Here is a 25607-nt window from a genome sequence, read left to right on the forward strand (position 1 = left end):
CCAAAACTTTTTTTCTCTGCCATTGGATACCTTCTGACTACTGTGGGAAGTTATTCACCCAGTCTACACCTGCAAGGTCTACTCTGGCCGCTATCTCACTTCCTTCAATGGCAATAGCTATGACCTAAAGCATGGAGGAAAGAACCCAAAACAACCAGATCTTATTCCACTGAATTTTCAAATAGTTAACTTACTTCCAGTTCTGAGATGAAGTTACTGTTCCTTGCTGATTTCTGCCTGAACTGTGTTAACCCAGAATGAGTGGTTGGGGTGATGTCCAACTTCCTCAAATAACTCAAGGTGTTTCGTCCTCAGAGTTCACCAATCACATTAAAGCAATCGTTGGTAGCAATATATTAATATTTATCATATTCATTGTGTCAATCCCAAAGCAAATGCTTTCTTTTATAACCTCCAAGTGTGGGGAGATACAAGCATCTTAACAATGTGGGATAAAAGACTATTTCATCTTTTAGTCACTTAAATCATTTTGTCCTAAAGTGACTTTAAATAATAAAAGTACTTTATGTTTCAACTCAATAAATTGAAGTGACTTTAACCTTAGGATTTCCCATTTAAATCTCCTCAACTGAAACCAAAACTCTTGTGACTGGCTGGCATCCTACATCACACGCCGTTAGCCTATCTGGATGGAAAGATAGACCAACTAGGCGCCATTAAGGCTAGCATAGAGAGAGGGACATTACAGTCCTCCCTTGTCGAGATTGCTTGCCCTCAAGCAATCTCAATGTTGGATGCTGTAAGATTGACTCGCTTTCCCAAGTGGCATCCTTATAAGGTAAATCCTTCCAACGAATCAGATAATCCTTGATGGACCTATTACATGGCTTTCTCTCTCTAACCTCTATCACCTTTGTTGGAACTAATACAAGCTTCCCTTCCTCATCAAACGGAGGCAACTTTATGGAGGGTATTGTATGCTAGCCAATCGCTTTTTGGAGATATGAAACGTGGAACACATAATGAATTTTGTTGTCAACAGGTAAATCTAGCTCATAGGCGACCTCACCAACCCTCCTAGCAAGGCGATATGGACCAAAAAATCTGGACTGAAGTTTTTGAGACCTGCTCTTCTTCAAGTAAATCTGCCTGTATGGTAGGAGAAAGAGATAATCCACGTCACCCAACTCAAAACTCCGCTCAGTCCGCCGGCGATCAGTGTACATCTTTGGCTGGTTCTGGGCTCGTAGAATGTTCTCCTAAAGAGATATGAGAATATCTTGCTGATCCTGTCTCCAATCCTCAGCTAGTGGTGCCAAGTTGTCCTGCAAAGCCACGTCTACGAATGACAAGGGCTCGCTGCCATAGAGAGCACGAAATGGAGACATTTGAATGGACATGTGGTAGGAGTTGTAACAGTACTCCCCTAGATACAACCACTTAACCTAGGCTCACTGATGTCCTGCGACATAGCTCCGGAGAGAGCCCTCAACCCATTTGTTAACTATCTCAATCTGTCCATCCCTCTAGGGGTGATAACTCGTGTTGGGTGTCAACTCTGTACCGGTCAATCTGAACAGTTCCTACCAAAAAGTGCTAAGGAACTTGCTATCCTTGTCGCTTACAATGGTGCGAGAAGACCATGTAAACAAAAAATGTCCTGAAAGAATAACTTGGCTACCTGAGAGGCTGACCAATTTGCTGCTATGGCAAAGAAGTGAGTGAATTTCATTAATTTGTCCACCACCACAAAAATAGAATCTATGCCCTGAACCCTAAGCAACCCTATAATAAAATCCATGGAAATACTCTCCCATTTCTGCGCCGAAATAGGGAGAGGCTATAATAACCTGGCTAGAAACTCATGCTCTAACTTGTTCTATTGACAAGTCTAACACTCCCTGATATGTTGGAGGACATCGTCCTTGAGGCCCTTCAATGAAAATCTTTCTCTAACCTGTCTATAGGTTTTGAAGAATCTCGGGTGTCCTGTTGATGGTGCATCAAGTAGAGTTTCCATAATATTACCTTTGAGTTTAGATCCTGGTACGAGGTAAATACGATCCTTATAGAAAATCACATCATCTATTACCTTATACCTGTTGTCCTGAAGCTGTCCATCCATAATCTAACATGCTTGAGTATTCTTAGAATACTCAACCAGCAACTGAGACTTCCAATCTGCTGAAATCTCAGAAATAGCACACATTCCACTCCTGTGGATCTCCTGGAAAGTGCATCAACAACTACGTTACTCTTACCTTTCACGTACTCTATGTCAAAATCATAGGCCTAAATCTTGCTAACCCACTTTTGTTGTCTCTCATTAAGAACCTTTTGTTCTAAGAAGTAGCACAAACCATTGTGATCCGTCCTAACTGTGAATTTGCCCCCCACTAGGTACTGTCTGAATTTGGCTAAAGCATGCATAATAGCCAACACCTCCTTATCAAAAGTGGAGTACAGTCTCTTGCCATCCTTGAGCTTCATGCTCTCATAAGCAATTGGATGCTTATCCTACATGAGAACTGTGCCAATACCACTCCCTGAAGCATCACACTCAAGAACAAATGGTCGAGAGAAATCGGGTAGTGCCAAGACCGGGCATGTGCTCATCACCTGTTTAAGCCTATCAAAGGCCTCCTTTGCCTCAACTGTCCATCTGAAAACCCCTTTCTGTGTGAGGTCAGTGAGGGGAGCCACTATCTGAGACAAGCCTCTAGCGAACCTCCTGTAGTAAGAGCAAAGACCCATGAATCCTCTCAAGTATAATAAGTTCCTCGATAGTGGCCAATCTAGGATTGCTTGAATCTTCTCTTGATGTACCTTCACCCCATCTGCACCAATTACGTGACCAAAGTAAAGAATCTCAATCAACCCGAACTCACACTTGGACTCCTTAGCAAACAACGAGTGCTCCTCTATGATATTGAGTACCTCATCTAGATGCTGCAAGTGCTCCTCCCAATTTCTACTGAAAATCAATATGTCATCAAAAAATACTAATACGCTCTTCTGCACTGCTTCCAAAAGATGTAGTTCATACATGACTGAAATGTAGCTAGCGCATTAGTGAGTCCAAATGGCATATCCAAGAACTCATAGTGACCATAATGGCATCGGAAGGTTGTCTTATGCACATCCTCCTCACGAACCCGTATCTGATGGTACCTCGATCTGACATCTATCTTTGAGAAGTAAACTGCCCCATGTAACTCATCCAGTAGCTCATCAATGCGAGGGATTGGGTACCTGTTCTTGATGGTCCTATTGTTGAGAGCACGATAATCAATACACATGCATAGAGTGCCATGATTCTTCAATAATACAACTAAAGAAGCAAAGGGATTGGAGCTAGGTCTAATGTGTCCCATGTCTAAAAGTTCCTTAATCGTCTTTTCTATCTCCTCCTTATAATACTTGGGATGACAATAAGGTGTCATGATAATAGGTTTGGCACCCTCCTCCAACTCAATGATATGCTCAAAACCTCTATCTAGGGGAATGCCTAGGGATATGTCCTCAAAAACCCTCTTGCCAGTTGAATGTCAACCTGAAACTATTGTCTCGAGTCTAAGGTAGCCTTAGAAGAAATAAAACAATGTGTTGCCCACTCCATGTCATCATGCCTCATGATTAACACCATCCTGTGGGCTAAAATCAATCTGGGTTCACCCTCCGGCATATCCTTGAGGATCCCCTGTCTGCCATCCTATAAGAACTCCACTTGCATCTTATCATGATCAACTGTGTACCTACCAATAGTCTGCAACCACTATCTACCTAACATGGCATCTAATCCATCTAAATCAACCACATAAAAATCTGCTTCAAGAAGGAAATCATCAAAATGAATTGAAAGTCATGACACCTTCCTTGAGCATCTCAATCTCTCATCTCCTACCACTCTAACCTCAAACTCAGGTATGTCATCAATCTGTAACCTCCTCTTGGCAACCCATTGTGAGCTTATGAAGTTATGCGAGGCACCTGTATCCAAGAGACATATAATACATTGTCCTCTAACGATTTCCTTCAAACGAATGGGGTGTCTTGTGGGATCGTTGGAAAGTGATGCTATGATAGGGGGTCGTCCCTAGGTACCTTCCTTCTTCCTTTCTCTCAGTGGTCGATCCTCATTCCCTTCCTCATCACTGCCATCAACATCGTTGCCCTCCTGCTAGTCATCCTCCTCCTCTAAAAGTACCTCTACATAATGTATCTTGCCTTTGCCGAGGCATCTATGATCCGATGTCCATGGCTCCCTACAAGTGAAGCATAGCTTCTTCCTCCTGAGTTCATTCTATGTCTCAAATTCCATCCTGGGAGGTGTAGCCTTATGCTGGTTTTTGTTCTTTTGGAATGAAGTGGACCCCTTATACATTTTCTTGGGAGGCTGTAATATTGAAGAGGGTGACTCTAGATTGTGCGTGATCTTAATAGCATCATCCAAAGTGTTTGGTTTAAGTACCTTAACCAAACCTTTGTACCTATCCTGTAAACCCTCGGTGAACAGCATTACCTTACGTTGTTCTAACATCTCTGGAACCATCACTGAGATCTATTGAAACTCGTCAATGAAATCATCCAGAGATCCACCCTATCGCAACTGTGCCAAATCCCTGTAATAGATCTCAATATATTTCTTGTCAAAGCGAGTAATCAGCTTAGAGTTGAAGCTCTCATGGGATGTAATAAGACCATGATCCTAGGTAACCAACCTGTGATGCCACCAATCATATGCCGCTCCCTCTAAATGCATCGTAGCAAATTAGATGGCTTATGTCTTTGACATAGGTTTAAGTGTTAGGTAAGTGTCTAGCTTGTGAATCCAAGATCTCGCAGATGTCTTACTGCTGCCATCAAAAGTAGGGAGAGAGTTTGTTCATAGCATCCTTTAAGTCCCTATTTGGTGCTTTAGGTCTCCTGTCTTGTTGTTGTCTTTTTGTCTCCCGTTTTTTATTTAAGTATTGAATAAAGGACATATTTTGCTTAACTTGATTAGGGAACAAATCTCATTCATCATACATCACCATAATGTTTTCTGGAAATAAGTTTGGTGTCGGTGGTGCTACCTCTTCCTCTGAATTAAAAACGGGCATTAAAGGCCTATCTGTGTTTCATGTGGGGACTCTAACAGCTCGAGGTGACCCTACCACACTACCACCTCCACTGTGATGGCTCGGGGCTCTCCTGTTAACTGGGGCTAACTGCTGCATAGTACCTGCAAGCTGCTAAAGCGCATTAGCAATGTTGTTTTGTCCATCTCCGATTTCCTGCAATGTTTCCCTTACTTCTCATTCCTGTTCAGTCTCATTATGAGCCATTTGAATGTTGTTTGCATGTTCAACCTATTCACCTATTCCAAAAGTTATCTCTTTGTCAACTAAATAACTGTCTTCAATGTTAATCTGATCTGAAGACTGTGCCTGTTCCAATTGGAGATGACTAAATTTATAAAGTTTCTTCCTCATACCTGGCTGTCATCTTTCCTATTTATTCCAACCTAAGGTGTAATAAATTTCCCCATAAGATGGCTTGATTTATGGCTCTGATACCACTATAATAAACCTTTCTTATTACGATCAGAATATTAACACTTATGCTTGTGGAATTTCGTCAAATAGTTGGTGCACAACCTCATTAAGCTATGGAACCATTGATATAATCGGTTCTAATAATACATGCCAAGTCTAATAAAGTCTGGATAATGCAGAACTCAATAACCATAGCAATGTTTAGAACAGTGATAATAAATTAATCTTGTTTACCATAAACTAATTGATAGTATGGCAAGAATACTGAATCAAAGTCAACATTTTTACTTGCAGCAGATGATTATAGTTTTACACTACAAACAAGAATTAATGAACCTAGAATTAGCTGCTGAAGGTAAATAGTCTACGTAACAGGGTATGAATGTCTACCACAGGCTACTGGTATCCGTGAGTTAGTCATTGTAGGTGACTGTCCACTTGGATTCGGTGAATGTATCCAGCCGCAAGCTGCAATCCCAACTTCAATCAATAGCCCGTACCTATCTCTCTTGGACGTGGGAATCAGGATGACTATTGCTGTGTATTCTTATGCCATGTAACTCTTGCTGCAAATGGTGTGACTCCGGTACCTTATTAATTTGTAATCTGTAGACTACACTTCTTCTCACAAACGTTCTTTAGTTATGATAAGAGCAGGATGCCAAGTATATGTTGAACACATGACTAAGTTTCAAACTGTAACTCAAGTCCCAAAACTTCTTTTCTCTTTCGTTGGATACCTTCTGACTACTATGGGAAGTTATTCACCTAGTCTACACCTGCAAGGTCTACACTCGCAAGGTTTACTCTAGCCGCTATCTCACTTCCTTAGCCAACAATAGCTATGACCTAAAGCATGGAGGAAAGAACCCAAAACAACCAGATCTTATTCCACTGAATTTCCAAATAGTTAACTTACTTCCAGTTTTGAGATGAAGTTACTGTTCCTTGTCGATTTCTACTTGAACTGTGTCAACCCAGAATGAGGGGTTGGGGTGATGTCCAACTTCCTCAAATAACTTGAGGGGTTTCGTCCTCAAAGTTCACCAGTCACATTAAAGCAACTGTTGGTAGCAATATATTGATATTTATCATATTCATTGTGTCAATCCCAAAGCAAATGCTTTCTTTCATAACCGCCAAGTGTGGGGAGATACAAACATCTTAACAATGTGGGATAAAAGACTATTTCGTCTTTTAGTTACTTAAGTCATTTTGTCCTAAAGTGACTTTAACTAATAAAAGTACTTTGTGTTTCAACTCAATAAATTAAAGTGACTTTAACCTTAGTATTTCCCATTTAAATCTCCTCAACTGAAACCAAAACTCCTATGACTGGTCGGCATCCTACATCACATGTCGTTAGCCTATCTGGATGGAAAGATAGACCAACTAGGCGCCATTAAGGCTAGCACGGAGAAGGGGACATTACACTAAGGTTGCCAAATGACGGTTTTGTAACCTGTCGATGTGTGGGAGCTCTCTTGACTCTGACTTCATAGTTATTGTTGGAATCATAATGGCTCCTTCTAGTTTTCTTTGAGGTTGCTTTCCGATGCCTTAGGTTCCTCAGATACTCTCCGTCATACTGAGACTCATGAGAGCCCCATTCGTCCTCTTCAGTGGTTGTTTATTTGTCAAATGGAGACTAGATTCTTAGGTGGTGTTGGTGGCTTCGAGGCGTGGGATGCCTTGTCCATGATTCTATTTGGAGTCAAGTTTCAAATCTTATTCTGACGCTAGGGCTAGATTCATGTGGATCCATATGCATCGCATAATCGATCTTCTTTGGGATCTTTTTATTGCAATCTGTTACTCCCCTCCCCACATCCTCTTAACTATGCCATTCACAATGGTGTTGACAGCAACTCCTATAGTGATCTTTCGACATCATCTCGCAATTTTCGATCATTGGTGACATTCTTATTCTCAGAGATTAATGCTCATACTCAAATTGGTCAGACACCACTCCATGACAGAATTACTAGTTCCTTCTATACAAAAGACCTTGAGGTTTTCGACATTCATAGACCCTTTGCGAACTCAAGAGGCGCATACACCATGGCAAACACCTTCAACTTTGTGAGCCTCTACCCTTGTGATTTGCAATGGGCTCCGGTGTTTTCCGAGATCTCATGCCTTTACTTGTAGACCTTGTCGTGGTGGTGCCACCGTGGTTGACTATGTCCTTTCCTCTGAGTCCTTCATCACCTCCATTTCTCAGTTCTCCATCACCTTGTTCCCCCTGGCCAACCATTCATTGTTCTGCCTCTCAATCTCTCACACTGGCTCCCCCTCTCTCTCGTCCCCTTTTGTGCATCCCACACTGTCAATGGTTGTCTGTTTGTTGGTTGGAGAGTAGATTCTTAGGTGGTGTTTGTGGCTCCAGGGGTGTGGGACGCCTTGTCTTTGATTCTAGTAAGAGTCATGTTTCGATGTCTTAATCTGACACTAGGGCTAGATTCATGTGGATCTATGTGTGTCACACTATTAGTCTTCTCAAGGATCTTTTTATTACAATCTATTACCCCCCCTCCACCCCTTGCATCCTCTTCCTACACCATTCACAATGGTATTGATGGTGACCCGTACAATGATCTTTTGACAGCATCTCCCAACTTTCAGACGTTGGTGAAACTCTTATTCTCAGGAACTTTAACACCTATACTCAAATTGGTTAGACACTACTCCATTACAGAGCTAGTGATTCGTTTTGTACAGAGGATCTTGGGGTTTCCGACCTTCGCATATCCTCTGCGGACTCACTAGGCCTACTCACTAGGTACGACAAACACCTTAATCTTTGTGAGCCCTTTCCCCTTGTGATTTGCAATAGGGTCCACTACATTCCAAGATCACATGCCTTCACTTGTAGACCTCATGGTCATTGTACTAGCATGGTTGTCTATGTCCTTTCCTCTCAGTACTTCATCACCTCCATTTCTCGGTTCTCCATCACCCCACTTCCCTTGGCCGACCACTCTTTGATTTGCCTCTCCATTCCCCATAGCACCATTTATTGTTTATTATCAAAAACATTGTATTAAAGATTTGGCCAGTAGATCCCAGCAGCATCTCTTGCCGTGGTTTTTTTTCCTGCATTGGGTTTCCACGCCACATACTTGTGCATTGTTGCTGATGTCTGGTGCTTCTCTTATAATCTGGTCTGCAATCATTGCAACTGAAGTATCTGCATAAAGTTTGAATTAAATCCAATAATAGAACTAACTTTGTTCACCACTAATACACCTCTCCCCCACCCTTAGTAGTGAATATGTGTTCTAAACTTCCAATTACCCTTACAAAATAATCTATCTGGCTTCTCAGCTACGTGGCTAAATCCTAATCTTTTGTTATTCCAAGTGTATTCTCCATTCTCTGTTTTTTCCATCAGCTTCTTTTTGTTCACCCAGCTTCTGAACTCAATTAGCTTAAGATTCCCTGAAGATTCCACCCCACTTTTCTTTCATGCTCAGTATTGCATTAAAACCACCCCCAATAATAAAATTATGTATGGGGTATTCTGCCATTAGATATTCTACTTATGCCCGCACTGCCCTCTTATTTTGGATCAATTTTGGACAATAATTGTCTATTAACCTGAAGTTTAACTTACTTCTAATACGTTTGATGCAACTACACAGCCAAAATCTATTACTCCTAATCCTATCATATGTCATTGTTCTTGGACCCCAGATGAATCATAGCCCCCCAGAAGCGCCTTCTACAAGCACCCCGTCAATATCCCAAATCCCTATCTTCTCCTTAAAAGTGTTCAGCTCATCCTCACTTAACTTCGTTTCTTGCAACATAATTAACTCTCCATTAAGAGAGAATATACAGCACTTAATTAGGCATTGTTTGTACCCCTAACATTCCACGTAATTAACTTCATTGCTCATTGGGAAGGATCTTCCCGTTCCCTATGTATATTAGTTATATTATTCATTTATTTTTAATTTAAGAAAATGGAGCAGGAACAATGCATACCAATGAAAATGGAGCAGGTACAATCTGATTTAGATGTATGCCTCTTAGTGAATAAGAGGTTGGTGCCCCTAGTGAGTTGATGCTCATGGAGTGAATGAGGAGTTGGTGCCTCTAGCGATTTGGACCTCAGAAATTGGAAGAGAGGTTGGTGCAGAAGTATTTATATGGAACATAGGGTTCCCGCATATATGTTGTGCTCAATTTGTGTTACATGATAGTTAGATCTCATATGAATGCTAATCTACAATGAATATGCTTTGAGAATAAGTTAAATGGTTATGATAACAAGATGAAAAAAAAGTTTGTTGTCATACAGATTCCACCACCCCCCCCCCCCCCCCCAAGATAACCATGTGCTCTACACATCCTTTCTCGTATTTACAACGAATCAGAATGAACTAATGAAACTCCAATATCTACAAAATTTGCATATTATTGATAATTATTGCATTTGTGACTCATTATCACATATGATGCCCATTGCCCTTTCTTCGTAGGGCGTAACCCCACGTAGTCTAGTATGCTGCGAAAATAGCAGTCAAGTAGAGAAGTGATGGAGGAAATTTGAAATTAGTATTGTAACTTGCACTCGGTAAAACAAATCCTATCTAAAATGGTCAAAGCAGAAAACATATAGAAAAGAACTATTCGTTCAATACAAAAGTACCTCTATTCCACGGTTCATCTCTTGTATGGCAGAAAGTTCTGTATAATGATCCAATAGTTGTAAATATTCTGCTAAGATTTGAAATGCCTGAAGGACAGTGCAAGAAAAAACTCAAAAACCCAGGTTAATGGACAGGCCAATAAATATAAAGCTATCCTTCAAACATATTTTATAGGGTAACCAAAAAAAACAGTTTTGTGCATAGCATTCATTCTATAAACACAAGGACCACCAAAAACTTAAACATTCCAATGAATAGGAAATTAGAAATTTCGATATTGCCCATATAAAATGACAAACAAACTTTAAATAAATTTGTTTTTAATCTTATAATACTCACTCTGCTGTAATTCCCTTCCTCCACAAGGCTATCTAGTGAAGACCGCAAATCTAAACAATGTTGTAGTTGTGTCAAGACAGGAAGCATATCCTACAATGATTACAAAATCAAGTTTAAACATGACCATAAAGAAGGCATTTAACCAAAAAATATAATCACAAACAAGGCTAATACAAAACATCTAAGTGAATCCGGTACAACAATTGCAAAATAAAGTTCAATATTTCTTATTTAACAAGAAATATTTACTGTCAATAAAAACTCCAAACAACATTTTTGTAAGTCTGAAACACCACTAGTTCTTGCATATGGAACTATTAGCCACAAGTAGAAAAATTTGATCATAAGGGATGTGGTTATCTAAAACATTGTAGCCACAAAAGCACAGTTTTGAGATTCCTCCTATGAAAATCAATTCATGATGAACTAGAGAAAATATAATAACAAGCTGTCATGTTAACTTTTGTGCTAGAACCCTACCAAGTTGCAGAGTTAATGTTTCTAGCATCTTATAGAAGATTGTTGCGCATAAAGAAAAATTAAAGAAAACCAAACTCACTATAATTGGATATATAATTATATTAGACTAAAACACCAATTACAGAGATTACTCTGAAAGTCAATCTGGAGTTCGGAGGAGATGAAACACCCATTTGCATTCAGAGCTGGACAAAAACAAGAATTTAGATGATTTCAGAATTTTTTTAACATTTTATCTAGTCTTCTGAAATAAACTTGTTAAGGACAAAAGAAAATGGTGATGTCCCAGACAACCATCTTGCTTAAAGTCCTAAATCTGTTTCCAACCATTTCAAACAGCCATTCACTAGGATAACTACTGTATGTGCCACTAGCAAAACCAAACAATCAACAACAGATTCTTGTTTACGAAGATTTTCTAGCACTGACAAATTCCACATTGAATGTCCAGACGAAAGTATCTCAAAGTATGACAACAAGTACATCTTCATATCATACATAGCAATAAAAATAATTTGAGAAACTAGAAAACACATTCTAAACCCCAATATAATTATTGGTTATAAGGAAAATTCCAGTGTAACACGGGGACGCGTCCCTCCCCCCCCCCAAAACTGGGCCGTTTAGGAGACGGGGACGTCCCCGGGACGAGGGGACGGCGTCTCGACGTTTCGGGTGGCGCCACTACCGCCGGAGATGGCGAGACGTCTTCGAGACGGCTAGAGGTCTCTGAGACGGGGGAGACGTCTCCGAGACGGCTAGAGGTCTCCGAGTGTGGGGGTGCGAGGGGACGCCAAGGAGTCTCCTTCATTGAGGGGGGACGCCAAGAAGTCTCCTTCATTGTAGGGGGACGCCAAGGAGTCTCCATTGATTTGACATTTTGATTTGGACTCTTGGAGACTTGTAGTTTTTGTTTGCATTATATACTTATTTTGATATCATGATTCATGGCACATGATACTTATTGTAATCATCTTTATGTCATGACTCATATGATCATTGATTACTATTAGATAGTAGAATCTAGATACTCATACTATTGATTTGAAGGCTGATATATAGAGTTTAGACTAATATTTATTATTTGTTGATGTTCAATGTTTAATGTTCATTGTTTGTTTGTCATTTGATCATGAATCATGATATTCTAGTTGATATGGTATATGCTATACCATATGTATAGTATATACACCCCGACTCCTTCCGCCATCCCACCATCCCCCGCCGCCATCCCCCGCCGCCATCCCCCCGTCGTCCCCCTGCCATCCCCAAATCAAGGCCCCTCTATCCCCCCGTCTTGAAAACTTGTCCCCCCGTCCCCCTATCTCCCAGGGCGATGTAACTATGGAAAATTCAAAATTGTCTATAACTATACAAAAGAAATCAACTGTCATTATGCTGCACTAGCTCAAAAGATGTTTCCTTCTTAATTATATGGGAATTTGCAACTTGAAATTAGGTTATAGTTATTATTTGCGATTTTTCTCCTACTCTGTTTGGGTTGTGTATTGACGAGCTTGACGATTTTCTTGTCAGCTCCTCTCATCCCGGTGATGGTTGTTATTTGCATCAGGTGTTGATATCCATTCTCCTTTTTGCAGATGGTATTGTTCTCCTGGCCTCTTCTCTGAACAGTTTACAAAGACTCTTAGATGGTCTAGCCTCTTTCTGTGATCAGCATCAACTTCTTGTTAATCTAGCTAAGACTCGTGTGATGATTTTTAACTACCTGAAGACCTCTCATCTTCATTTCTTTTTCTAGGGACAAGAAGTTGAGATCACTACTTCATACATTTATCTTGGTGTTAAGTTTTCATGACCCCGCTTCAATTTGAGACCAGCTATTCAATCCAAGATTAGTAAGGGTATGGAGTCTCTGGCCATGATTGAGAGGCATTGTTTCAGGCATCATTTACAGGATATTTTGTCCAAGTTGTCCCTCTTGGACTCATTGGTTAGACTGACTGTTCTTTATGGTTTGGTGGTTTGGGGGCCTTCTCTTCTTGCTTCTGATTGGGCTTCTGTTGAGCGTATTCAAACATTATTTTTATAGCGCATCGTTAGATGTCACAAACTCACCCCCCACAATATTGTTTTGGAGGAGTTTGGAGCTCATCCTTTTAGGCTTTCAACTATTTTTGACTTGATTTAGTTTCTCCATCGGCTTCGAGGTTTCATGGACTCTGATGTTGACTGTCACAGATACTCTTATCTTGCATTGTTCTTCTGTTTAGATTAGGAGATCCGACACTTCCACTGGATCTCGCTGTTGGTATGCCCTTGCCACCTCTCTATTGGGTTCGATCGAGATTGACATTGATCGTCTCCCTCCTTACCAGTTCTCGCTGGATGCTCCTACTCATCTCCTCCCCTCTCATTACGAGTTGAAAGACTATGTTAAGAAGGATATTTACAGACAGTACACTATCACTACTTGGAGCAATCCTCTTGGGGGATTATGTCCTAAGATGGGATTTTATGCAGAGCATTTTCTTGAGATTCAAAATGGAATTATTGTGTGGCCTACTTATATCTATCAACGTTGGTGTCATTCCCTTCGATTCTCTTAGGGCTCCTTCAAAGTCGGTTCTCATTGTCTTCAGATCTGGACTAATCACCATATGGCTAGAGAGGATCAGGTTTGTAGATTGTATACTTTGGCAGAGGTTGAGTCTGAGACCCATTTCTTATTTCGTTCCCCTATCTACTATGAGATTAGAGCGAGATTTTATTGTCTTTTCAGGGATTGTTTCTCTCTTTCAGAGTTCTTCAACTATGATGATCAGCGGTGTCTTGCACTTTATCTTCAAGAGGCCACCCAACTTCGTGAGCATACCCTTCAGTTAGCTACGTCTCAAATCCACACTTCTGACCAGCTCATTATCGCCTTTTACTCCCCCTTGTCTCCGTCACGGGGTGTCAAAAGGCCTTCCAACACTACTCCTAGAGCAGTCAAGCATTGTACCAGTCTTTTCAGGCAGCGGCACTCATCCAGCGGGCTTCTGTGTAGATTTAGGACTTTGAATTGCCCACAGTCATATCCTTCTGTTTCTAATTACTTTGCACCAAGGAAGTATTCATAGTCCTTACCTTGTGTTTCTTGGTCTTTTGTCTTGTTTTGCTTCTTTTCTGACACCATTTTGGTGTTTCTTGTGGGGTCGGCTCTTCTGTTTGTATGCTCAGTCCCATAAACCTTTCTGGTTTTTTGTTGGACATTAATATTATTATCTTATCTTATGCAAGTGGTAGTTCAAGACAAATAATCCTTATCACAGTCATCTTACCAAGGATATTGTTCCTTCGTCAGAGCTTAAAATACATAACCATTATATGCTTCACATAAAATACATAATTGCATGAATATTTTACAAAAGCCACTCTGTAGGTGTTGTATTTGAGCTTAAAATAGATACGTGGCCATGATTGGAGAAAACAAGAACTTGTATAGAAGGAATAAATTTCAACACATTGAAGTGATTTTTTGTCATACCTTCTACAAAAATTAATTCATAATGGACACAATAAAGACTAGAACAATTAAAAAGTTCATTTTTATGAGTAGATCCTTGACAAGTGCAGAAACATTGTATTTAACTTAATTAAGGAAGAATGTGGCACATCAAAGAGAACGCAAAAAAGAATTTATTTAAGAAATCGCTATACAAGAGTCATTAGAGGCTGATGAAATGACTGCTGAGTTTGAATTTCGAAGAGATGAGTCACCTGCAGTTCTGAACTTTTCCACCACATAAAATTGCATATTAATTTAATTGATTTAGAAAGGACAAATAAAATAAGATAATTATTATCCAAGATTACTTCTCATATCATTTTTAAACCCCATTTCATAATTTCAAACAAATGCACTAAGACAACTACACTATGTACCCCTAAGACAACTATACAGTCATCAGTTGGCTGTCATTTAAGGTGCATCTCTCTAAAGACTGGCAAACAACACTAACTGTCCAAACTACAGACTATTCATTTTAAAATGCAGATATCATTTTCCAAACAACAAAATTAATATTGGTAATTAGAAAAGCTCCTTCTAAATGTACCGAGAAAAAAAAAATAACTATTGACAACTCTAGCTTATAAAAGCCAGCTAAGTTATTGAGGTGGCACTTCAAGGAAAAATCCCCTTAAGATGATCCCCTTTGCTTAGGGAAGTCACCTTGCAAATATAACAGTTAATTTAGCAACGCACAAAATCTTTTTTCCATTGTACCACCAATAGACCCCCTCCACTGTTCATAGAAGTATGTGCCCCATGAACCAGTGGTACGATGATGATTGCAAATCCTTCCACCAAAAGTTGCACACAACCTTCATCCTCCACTCCACTTCCTTTGGGCAGCTCTAGGACTCTTACAGCCACTTCCTTCACTGCAAGAAAAGCACTTTCATCTAGCATTGCAGCTGGTCCCTTCGGACCTCTCTCCTTTAGTCCCTTAAGGCCTTCTGGCGCACCCTCTTTCCTTGCAAGTCCTCCCTTCCCTTGTCCTCGACCACACCTCTGTGATCTCTTGCACCTCCACCCTCTACGATATCTCTAGCCAGCCTCCCTTAACTATCACCCCTCCCACCCCACTAGCACCTCTTCACCTTCAGAAATATTAGCAAGGTGGTTAGATCCATGACCAATAGCAAGAATGCAGACGAGGAAGGGTTCAAAGAGGAAAACTTCAAGCTAGGCATCACAAGCTTGGGACCTTTTCTCATGGAGTTGCTTAATAGGGTTGCTTGCATAGGTTTCCTTCCCTCTTGGTTAAATCATATCATTAACCTGACTCACAAGGCACAACCTATGTTAAATACCACCAACTACATGACCACCATGGTGGAGCACACTTTCTCGTTTTACATTACATTCTTTCCTGGCAGCTTGATCAGAGACATATTTAGACTATGGATCACATCCTCACGCTTAGTGCTATTATTGGGGAAGCACGCCATTACTCCTTAAAGGTTTACTGTTGCTTCGCGGATTTTTGCAAGGTGTTCAACTTTGTTCCTAGGATTGCCTTATTCCAGAGATTATATGGGACACTGGTATCTCGACGACTTTTTTAAGTGCCATCATGAGACTCTATGAGACAATGGTCGCATTAGGACCCTGCACAGATTGTCTAACTTCATATGTAGCACCATTGGAGTAAAAAGGGTTGCTCTCTATCTCCCACTTTATCGCGACAATATTGATGAGTTGGAGGAATTACTTCAGGCACACCCCCTCCTCGAAGATTGTTGTTACTTACAACAGGTTTTGATCTCTATCCTTCTCTTCACGAATGATGTGGTCATCATGGCCTCTTCATCGAAAGGGCTCTAGAGACTCCTTGATGGCCTTGCCTCTTTCTATGATCTTCAACATCTAACAATGAACCTCAGCGAGACCAATGTGATGGTCTTCAATTGCCTTAAGACCTCTCACCTCCTCTTTCTATTCCAGGGCGAGGAGATTGAGGTTGTTTCCTTGTAAACTTATCTAGGTGTTAGGCTCTCAAGCCTCATTTCAACTTAAGGTTGGCGGCTCAACCTTACATCAACAAGGGTTACGTTTTATTGGCCATTAAGCTCCAAGTTGACTCTTTTGACACATTGATTAGACTGTTCTCTATGGTTATGTGGTTTGAGGGTCATCTTTGCTTGAATCGAACTAGGCCTCTGTAGTGTAGGTCCACACTTTCCTCCTCGAGCAAATCATCATATGTAATCAATTCACCACGCACAATATTGTTCTAGCCGAGTTTGGGGCTCGTCCTTTAAGATTTGGTACTTGGTACTATTTTCGATCTAGTTTGGTTCTTATATCGCCTAGCAGGCTTCGCTGACTCCTGAAGGGGCATCACCAATATTCTTACCTCGCCTATTGTTCCTTAGAGGCTATTGTGCACTCTGACTCCACTGGTTTGGTTGGCAGTTGGTTCGCTCAAGCCTTGTCTTCATTGGGTTATATCAAGATTGATATTGACTATTTCTCCCATCCCAATACTCCCTGGATGCCCCCTCGCATCTTTCAGCCTCCCTGCAAGAGTTGAACATGCATGTCAAGACAAACATCTATAGACAATATATTTGTACCACTTGGACTAGTCCCACCAAGGCTCTTCCTCTTAGGATGGCATTCTATGCAGAGCATTTCCTCGAGCTGCAATATGGGGCCGTTGTATGCCTCTTGCACCTTTCTTATGGTTGGTCTCACGCTCTGTATATCTCTCTTGGTTCCTTTAGAGCGGGCTCCCATCGGCTCCACACCTAGATGTCGAGACGAAGACTCAATTTTTTTTTGCTGCCCCATATACTATGAGATCAAAGGGAGATTCCACTGCTTATTTAGAGAGACTCAGTTTCTTTTGGCCTTCTTCTCATGCACGGATCACAGGTGTCTTGCGCTCTATCTTCAGGAAATGCGGAGACTTTAGAACCACACCCTTCAATGTGTTCTTGCCTAAGATCGCACTCCAACCAGCTCATCACATCCTTCTTTGCAGTTGTTCCCCCTATGCAAGGCGCCAAGCGGGTGATGGATCCTCCTTTGGGGTCTCCCAAGGTTATGAGGCCTCGTAGATCCTCCTTTCAGCAACAAATTTCTTCTACTAGCACTTCCAAGGGCTCTTGGAGACTTCTTGGGATCTCTGGTCCTACAGCCTAACCGTCGATTCGGGGTTATTTCCCAATCGATCGGAGTTGCTAGTTTGTTGGGCGTTGCTCGTTAATCTGTCTATCTCTGGACACCGTTTGGTGCTCCCGTTGTTTTTTGATGCTGCTCTCTTTTTGGCAATCCCTTAGGCCACTTGTTGGACATCACTAAATTTATCTTATCTATCTTATCTTATGCTGTATAGGAGCAGCTTTGAGTAGCCGAATCAAGGCTGCCTAATCATTGAGGATGTCTTTGTGTTGCTCATAGTTGAAAAACAATATCAGCAAGACATTTCAAAAGCATAAAATCATTTTAACAAGGTGTCATAGCTGGAGATTCTTTCAAAAACATTCAAATAAAAATTTCAAAGAGATAAGAATAAAATATGGGCATGCTAGAAAATGGCATTTGCTCCAATACCATGTTACTTTTTACAGTACTATGTTGTAGCTCAACAATTACTATGCTTCTATTTCTCATTTTGCATTCAAGAAACATAACATATTTATAGGATTTTCATATCCTATATCATAGAAAACCTCCTATAACAATTCATTTTAAATAGAGGAATTGCTCTAACAATTCATAATAAAATCCCAATCACATTTTCTAGTTTTTAGAGTACTATGGTATAGCTCAACTATTACTATGCTTCTATTTCTCATTTTGCCTTCAATAAACATAACATATTTATAGGATTTTCATATCCTATATCATAGAAAACCTCCTATAACAATTCATTTTAAATAGATGAGTTGCTCTAACAATTCATAATAAAATCCCAATCACATTTTCTAGTTTTTAGAGTACTATGGTATAGCTCAACTATTACTATGCTTCTATTTCTCATTTTTCATTCAATATACACCTACTATAGCAACTCCTTTTACATAAATGAATTGTTCTAACAATTTATAAGTAAATCTGAATCAATTTTCCTTACACCTAGAACAGTTACGTGAGTTGTCACTATAACTCACTTTTATTTTAACTTAATACAGATTATTCCAATTCTTGTGAGCTCTACCATGATTGCCTGACACATTTTTTGTCTCATGTGGACATGGATGGGCAATCAATATTTAGCAAATCTGAGAGGTATCTCTCAATAAGGAGCAAATATATTTGCTGCTTTCTGGCTTGAACATAAATTTACCAAGGATAAATATTAAAGCCCTAAGGTAATGACAAGTGAACAGTACCTTCACGCATCTTTATTACAAAGTACTTGTTAAATCTATTGAATTTTAAAGTAGAACATTGAAGAGACTTTCTTAAGCTAACACCTTATTCCATAGATGGACAGTCAATATTTAGCAAATTAGAGAGGTATCTCTCAAGAAAGAGCAAAAAACCTTCATATTGCTGGCTTTAATATAAATTTATCAAGGATAATTATAAAAGCCCAAGGGTATTCACAAGTGAACAACACCCTTATGCATCTTTATTACACAGCAATTGTTGAATCTACCAAATTTTATGATAAAAAATTGGCAAGATTCTTTTAAGCCTAACATCTTGTTCCACAGATTCCACTCCTCTTAAATTCACTTCTGTATAGGTTCATTTACTACTGAGAAAGAACATAGAACAATTAACATTATAGTAAATTATATTATATTACCAAAATTATCATCAAAATGTGATCAACTTGAATAGTATAAAAACACAGGCATCACTATGCAAAACAGATGTAACTGCTAAAATACCATGAAAAACAGAGAATAAACAACAATTTTCTGTAACATAAATACATGCGAATTGCATACAGTAGGAACACCACCAAAGAGTGGTCAATTTGTTCTTTCTCCATCTATCTATACCATATCCAACCAATATCAAGTGCAAAAATTGAAATCGTCTAACTCAAACTTTGAAGAACACTTACAATATTTCTTGTCTTGTGGACATGTGGACATAGATGGAGAATCAATTTTTGGAAAATCAGAGAGGGATGTCTCAATAAGAAGAAAAGATCATTCCTATTTGTTAGCTTAAAAATCTAATTATCAAGGATACCAACATATTGGTAAAGTTGCAACATCTAGTCATCGTGAAAGCCAAATAGGTAATCACAAGCTGAATAGGTTATGAAACTATCTTAAACCTTGTCACGTGAGTTCTGCTCTTTACTTCTGAATAAATTAAATATTTATAAAACAAATTATAAAACCATGGACTTTGCAGAAAGTTGTAATATATCAATAAGTGTTGAAATCTGAACGACTTATGATATAAAAATACATGCATGATTATCCAAAAAAGATCAAGTACTAAAAATTTGTAAGAAACACACAAAATGAAAAACAATTTGAATTAAAGTAACATGTCTGAATTGCATATGCTATGAAATACAAAAGCAGTAGTTTTGCATGCCATATTGAAGTTTCCAGCTAACCAATCAAAGAGACTGACACATTTGAAATGATGATTACCAGAAAAAATTGTTTCCTTTTTGCATTTGATGTTACTATAAGATCACGTGAAACCTCGTTCATAGAAGAAGATAGATGTCTCCGCCCATTCTGTACAAAAAACCATAGACATTAATTCTTCGCAGGAATATCTCAAAAAAATTAAAAGCAGATAATCATTGAATTTGTAGAGTTTACCTTACAAATAACATTTGCTACTTGCAGATCCTGTTCAACTTCTGTGACAACCTCCATTCCCTTCACTGACAGGTAAAAGAACATTATAATATTTATGCAAGGATACTGCCACAACTAAAAAAACAAATGGATCCAGAAATGCATTGTCATTAAAGAGAAAATATACTCTTTGTGTTTGATAAACCTCGTTGATCAGCTTTCATTATATTTAATCACTCAAGATCAATCAAAACATTGAGACAGATTGGTGGGAGGAAGAGAGAAAACATGAAGTAGCTGAGCACAAGGGAAAAAAGTCTCAAAGAAACAAAGCCCTCTATTTGAAGTTTGTTATCACCAATTCCAAATAGAAAGGTGGTCGATCAAATAGTTCATTAAAACTTTACTATTAAAAAATACATTGATTTGGAGTTTAGTTTCAAAATCTATGATCCCATAGATTATCCTTTTATGGTATGTCTTCAAGTCAAGTCATACGAGTAGATCTCTTGGATGTATTGATAAGGACCCTCAAATCACAAAGAGAAAATAAAACTACCATATGCATCTTAATTAAAGGGTTTTCTTACAACTGCAAAGAGGCATCTACACATTGTCATGATAGATGAACCGTAAAAAGCAGACTTCGTACACATCTAAAATTAATTAAAAGAACAGTCATATATATTCCTGCAGTATCATGCTTTGAGCTTTAACTATTCAGATAATAATGTGTCAGTCATATATAGTGATCAGTCAGATACCAAATATGTCAGCTCTCTAAGTTCAACATTCGGTCTCCCAGAGTCCCTCTTACAGGCTTTATCATATAAGCAGAAATTTGGAGGCAAATTACAACTCAACATACTTAAATCACCTAAATGACCAAGCTTAAATAAAGAAGAGAAAAGATAGTAGACCATATGAAATGACCAAGCTATGTCAGCATGTACCACCAAACTAGTTGTTATGTCAACCCATTGAAACTTATTAATAATGATCCCCATTATGTCTACCAGAAGGCTTGACAACTGCCATAATACTGTCTGTTATAAAAAAAAAAATGCAGAATATATTTTTGTGCTAGATGACGATGAAATTTTGTTATAGATGCAAAAATATTTCTGCCACTTGCCATTGCCTACCTCATCGCCAACAACTTCATTAGTAAGCTTGCAAAATTTGTACCTTTCTCTTTGAAAATAATTTGGGACTGGAATATAACAACCAAGTCCTTTGAAATTAACTCAACCAATTTTGTTCCATCTGAACAGTGCATGAAAAACCACAAGTGTACTCTTGCCAACTATCCTCTGATCAAAAATTTTCTAAAGAAAATAAATAAATACGTCATACAGTCTTCTGTACAGATCAAGGTATGATTATCACAAGAAAGAGGGAAGAAAAGTGAAATTATAAACATCTGCCCTGTGAATTGAAGCAGGACTAATGAGTGTACTTTGACTGTAGCAGCAATTACATTCATCTAATGTCCAATTCGTCCTAAAAAGCTACAGGTCTTTGAATATTTTCATGCACAAGATTATTGTTTACTTCCCTTTAAACCCCATTTGAGAGTTATAAGGAATTGACCACAAACAAGCAGATAAATGGCATTTCACAAACTTCCCAATTTAAAACCTCCTCAATAATCATCTATTAGAAAAGGAGTAATCACAACCAAGTTCATAAATGGAAATACACAAGGTTTCCAGAGTGAAACCTCCTTGTGTACCAGTGTTTCTCAAAGTTTCTAGGATGGAGGCATATGGAGCTGCACTTCCAAGGATGGCAAAAATCTCCCAAATTTTAGAGGTGTGAAGACTATGGCAATTACGATAACTATAACAAAATAAAACAAAAGCAAAAGAAATTTATTAAATAAATACAATGTGCTGAAATTGCAATGTCAGTTGTGCCCATTTTATCTTTTTCAGGGTTTTCAGCATTTTTCCTTAAAAAATTGCCCTTGTATAACATTTACACACCAATATGAAGCAATCTTTACAATCAAGGATAAAAAGATATCTCCCCTCCAAGTCCACAAGATGTCAACAACATGACACAAACCCCTCAAGACGCATCATTGTCAAATATTGAAGGTAACCTATTGACATGGGGATACAGCTTCCAATATGTGAATACCATTGAAATCAGTGTATGCAGTTTAAATGATTATTGCTACAGCTATACAATGCCCTAAGCATGTCAATATAGGGATGAGAATTCAGTCCGCCTGCCGACATCACAGTTTTCTAGAGGTAATGATACATAGCCATACACAACATTCCCAAAATGGACATGTATATCAATACCATGTTTGTCTATATAGTTATAACTTATATCCCTTCTCTAACATGACTTTCCTCAAAGTTTAACAACTGCTTAATTGCCACCTATACTCTCTTTTGACACAAGTGATGGTTGAAGATGTTTGTTTCATATATTGTTAATCATAACAACCCACCTTACCTATTTTTTATTATTTTGCAATATAAAGAACATTTATGCAATCACTTTCACATTTTTTATCGCTCAGATAATGTGAGAGCATATCTTAATTCCAACCACATACCTATTATAAATGAGTGCAATTACAAAGTAATATGATAGCAAGCCAACCACAATAAGCAGGCAGCAGAGAAAACCTAATCAACACCACTGTGGTGAATTGGGAATTGTCTAAGCTTGACTTGGATGAAAATGGTCGATAATGCCAACTTGTTTGATGCCGAAACTGTCTAAGGTGCTCATGCAAATTTAAAAACACAACCTCAAATGTTAAAAAACACACCCCAAACTGCAACACAGCTGACATGGGTTGCATAAATCCATCCCAAACATAGATATTAAATACAATACTGTGAACTCACTCTATGACTGATAAACGCTGAAAAACAGGTCCAACCAGCACTAATAAGACTCCAATCTTGCAAAGAGTATGCCCGACATACTACTGAAAATGCATAAACTGAAAACTTCTCCAAAATATACGAAGACTGAGCCTAAACCATCATGAACATAATGGACATCAAACAAAATGAAAAATCAATGGCTTCAGAGGCTGAAACGGTTGTTCCTGTTGGTCTGTCGCATCCTAATTATTAAATTGTTGACAGTTCAAGTGCATAAGAACTTTATGAAGTTGTACGTGAAAATTCACTAAAGTTGACTCTATTGCCCGGATGAGCAGAGGCACTGGTCTTTCTATTATTGAAGTCAGAAATCTGTATATTTCTTCTACAAGCATCAGATCCATTAATAAAATCTTATACAATTCATTCAATTCAAACATTCAGCATCTAGTTTCATTTTAAATCGAGTTCAAGGACTTTGCCAGCCGAAGAACTCCAAAGTTTAAATTCGCTTTAGAAAAGCTCTGAACCAAGTAATCAAGTTCGAGGAGAAGGTCTACCCGCCTAGGTGTAGTGGAGCCTAAAGTGCAGGGGAATCAAGGTGATTCTTGTTTGTTGGCCAGAACTGCTTGCGGAATCCTATCGGAGAAGTGGCAAACTCTTGGATTTTCAATCTGTAATTTTGGGAACCAACAACGTACAGGCCTACCTCTAGTATGCTCTTGCTTCTAGGTTAGGAATCTATCACAATTGAGATTGTGCTTGATAGCTTGTAGAAGAGCATTCCATTCTGCAAAATGTGACGCAACATCATCCACAAAGGGTGTGGCCTCAATCTCAGTACTGACTGCATCTACATCCGGTCTCAGAAAAGTAGGTCGCTGTTGCCTATCATATGCACTAATATAGCCATTCCTTTGATCCTGTCATCAATCCTGATCCGGTCCTCTGCTCTTACCCTACCTCTAGATTAGACATCTTATCAACTCGGGACCTGCGTGAATTGACCGGATCATCTCTAGCACCTCTCTCCCTGCTCTAGCCTCTAGGAATGTGCAATACAGTGCAATGTATAAGTTAGTTGTTGCAGCTCGCCGGAAACATGGTGCTGACCACGTGTGAGGTCTCTCAGTGTCTCCTTAGCCTCTCTATCAATGTCGGAACTCGTGCCAACATCATTGTCACCCATACTACCAAACTGAATCTCAAGCTCTCCATCACGGGTGGAGAAGTGCAACCTCTGTAGGTGTACTGTCTACCAGGGAAAAATCTTTGAGCAATGTTCTAACCCAATTCCCTGCAGGTTAGGCGAAAGCTGCTATGATACCACTCTAATCAGCACAAGCTGGCTCTCACTGGCTATCTCATAGAATATGATGTTGTGCTTTCCAATGTTTTATGTTTTCTTGTGTTTTTTTTTTGGTGTTTTCTTGATATATGAGCAATGCTAAAAGATATTGAAATGAATAATAAAAAATAACTACAGAATTGAACTGGCAACTAACCTGCAATTTTTTTATTGTTTTCCTTAAACTTAAGACAAATTACAATAAGAACCTGTATCATATGTTTGAGAATCCAACTTGCAGCAGAGCAGACCATGCATTTTAACATATATGCCAATATCGATCAGAATTGCCTGTTAACAGCAGGGACACATTGAACACTGCCAATCAAGCTCCTAGTGTTGACCTTAGACTCTTGCATGGCTGTCCACCAACACCACATCCAAAGGCACAAACTCACGCCCAGATCATGAGTATAGCAGCAGGGATAGGTCAAACACATGCCTGATAATCAGACCCAATAGTGAAGTCTGATGCTGCCAAATTGGTAACGCTAAACTCATGTCAATGCCACCCAAAAACACAGACAAATTGCCAATAATGGCAACTATTGGCAGAACTTGATAGGGTATCCCTGGAATTTGAAATGCAATGATAATAACAGAATGGTGACCACCCACCTAGGTAAAATTCGCAGCAGTAATGATGCCAAGGATACAATGATAATGGTGTCTGAACTTCAGAAGATTCAACAACAGATTTGCAGAGATGTCTGGCATCCAAGATAGAGATATAACGATGCCTAAGCACAGAAAAAATGCATGGCCAGCCTCTGTGTATGGCGTTGGAAATTGACACCAAGGAATAACAGAGAAAAGTCACCTGATGGCAAGTAAAAACAGACTCCAATAGCAGAAATGCTAGTTGACCAAAAACAGAGATCAATCACGCCAGACAGCAAGGACAATGGTGTTCCATAACAAGATGTTAAATCAAAACCCCAGCACCAAAACTCTATTACGAAGTAATTGGTAAAAGTAAACACTTGCTTTTTATTAATAGAGACCGAGAGGTCATTATATAGAAAAGAATGCAACAATGTTTCCTTAGGAAATGATCGTAAAGAATAGAAACATTCTATTCTAGCTGAAAGAAAGCTAAATAAGCTACAGCTCACTAAAGATAACTAAATATTTACAATAGATATCCATTGGCTAATAATAGACGATTTATCTATTATCGTAATACCCT

The 25607-nt window shown here is 39.0% G+C and overlaps 1 protein-coding gene across 2 annotated transcripts in view; it reads right to left on the minus strand.

The window, feature by feature from the left end:
• The window catches only part of LOC149577946 (coiled-coil protein), a 238474-nt gene that overhangs the window by 165998 nt on the left and 46869 nt on the right, over positions 1–25607 (minus strand). For both annotated transcript variants that reach the window (XR_016364083.1, XM_089826739.1), the window contains exons 5-8: positions 20237–20301; positions 20060–20149; positions 10496–10585; positions 10156–10242 (exon numbers count right to left, since the gene is read on the minus strand). Coding sequence is in view for 1 of the 2 variants with exons in the window: in XM_089826739.1 (XP_089682865.1) it covers positions 10156–10242; positions 10496–10585; positions 20060–20149; positions 20237–20301 (332 nt within the window). In the remaining variant the exon portion in view is untranslated. The remainder of the gene's footprint in view (positions 1–10155; positions 10243–10495; positions 10586–20059; positions 20150–20236; positions 20302–25607) is intronic.

Source organism: Cupressus sempervirens, chromosome 1 (assembly GCF_028749045.1).
Source record: "Cupressus sempervirens isolate cs-2001-9-10 chromosome 1, ASM2874904v1, whole genome shotgun sequence".
Classification (NCBI taxonomy): Eukaryota; Viridiplantae; Streptophyta; class Pinopsida; order Cupressales; family Cupressaceae; genus Cupressus; species Cupressus sempervirens.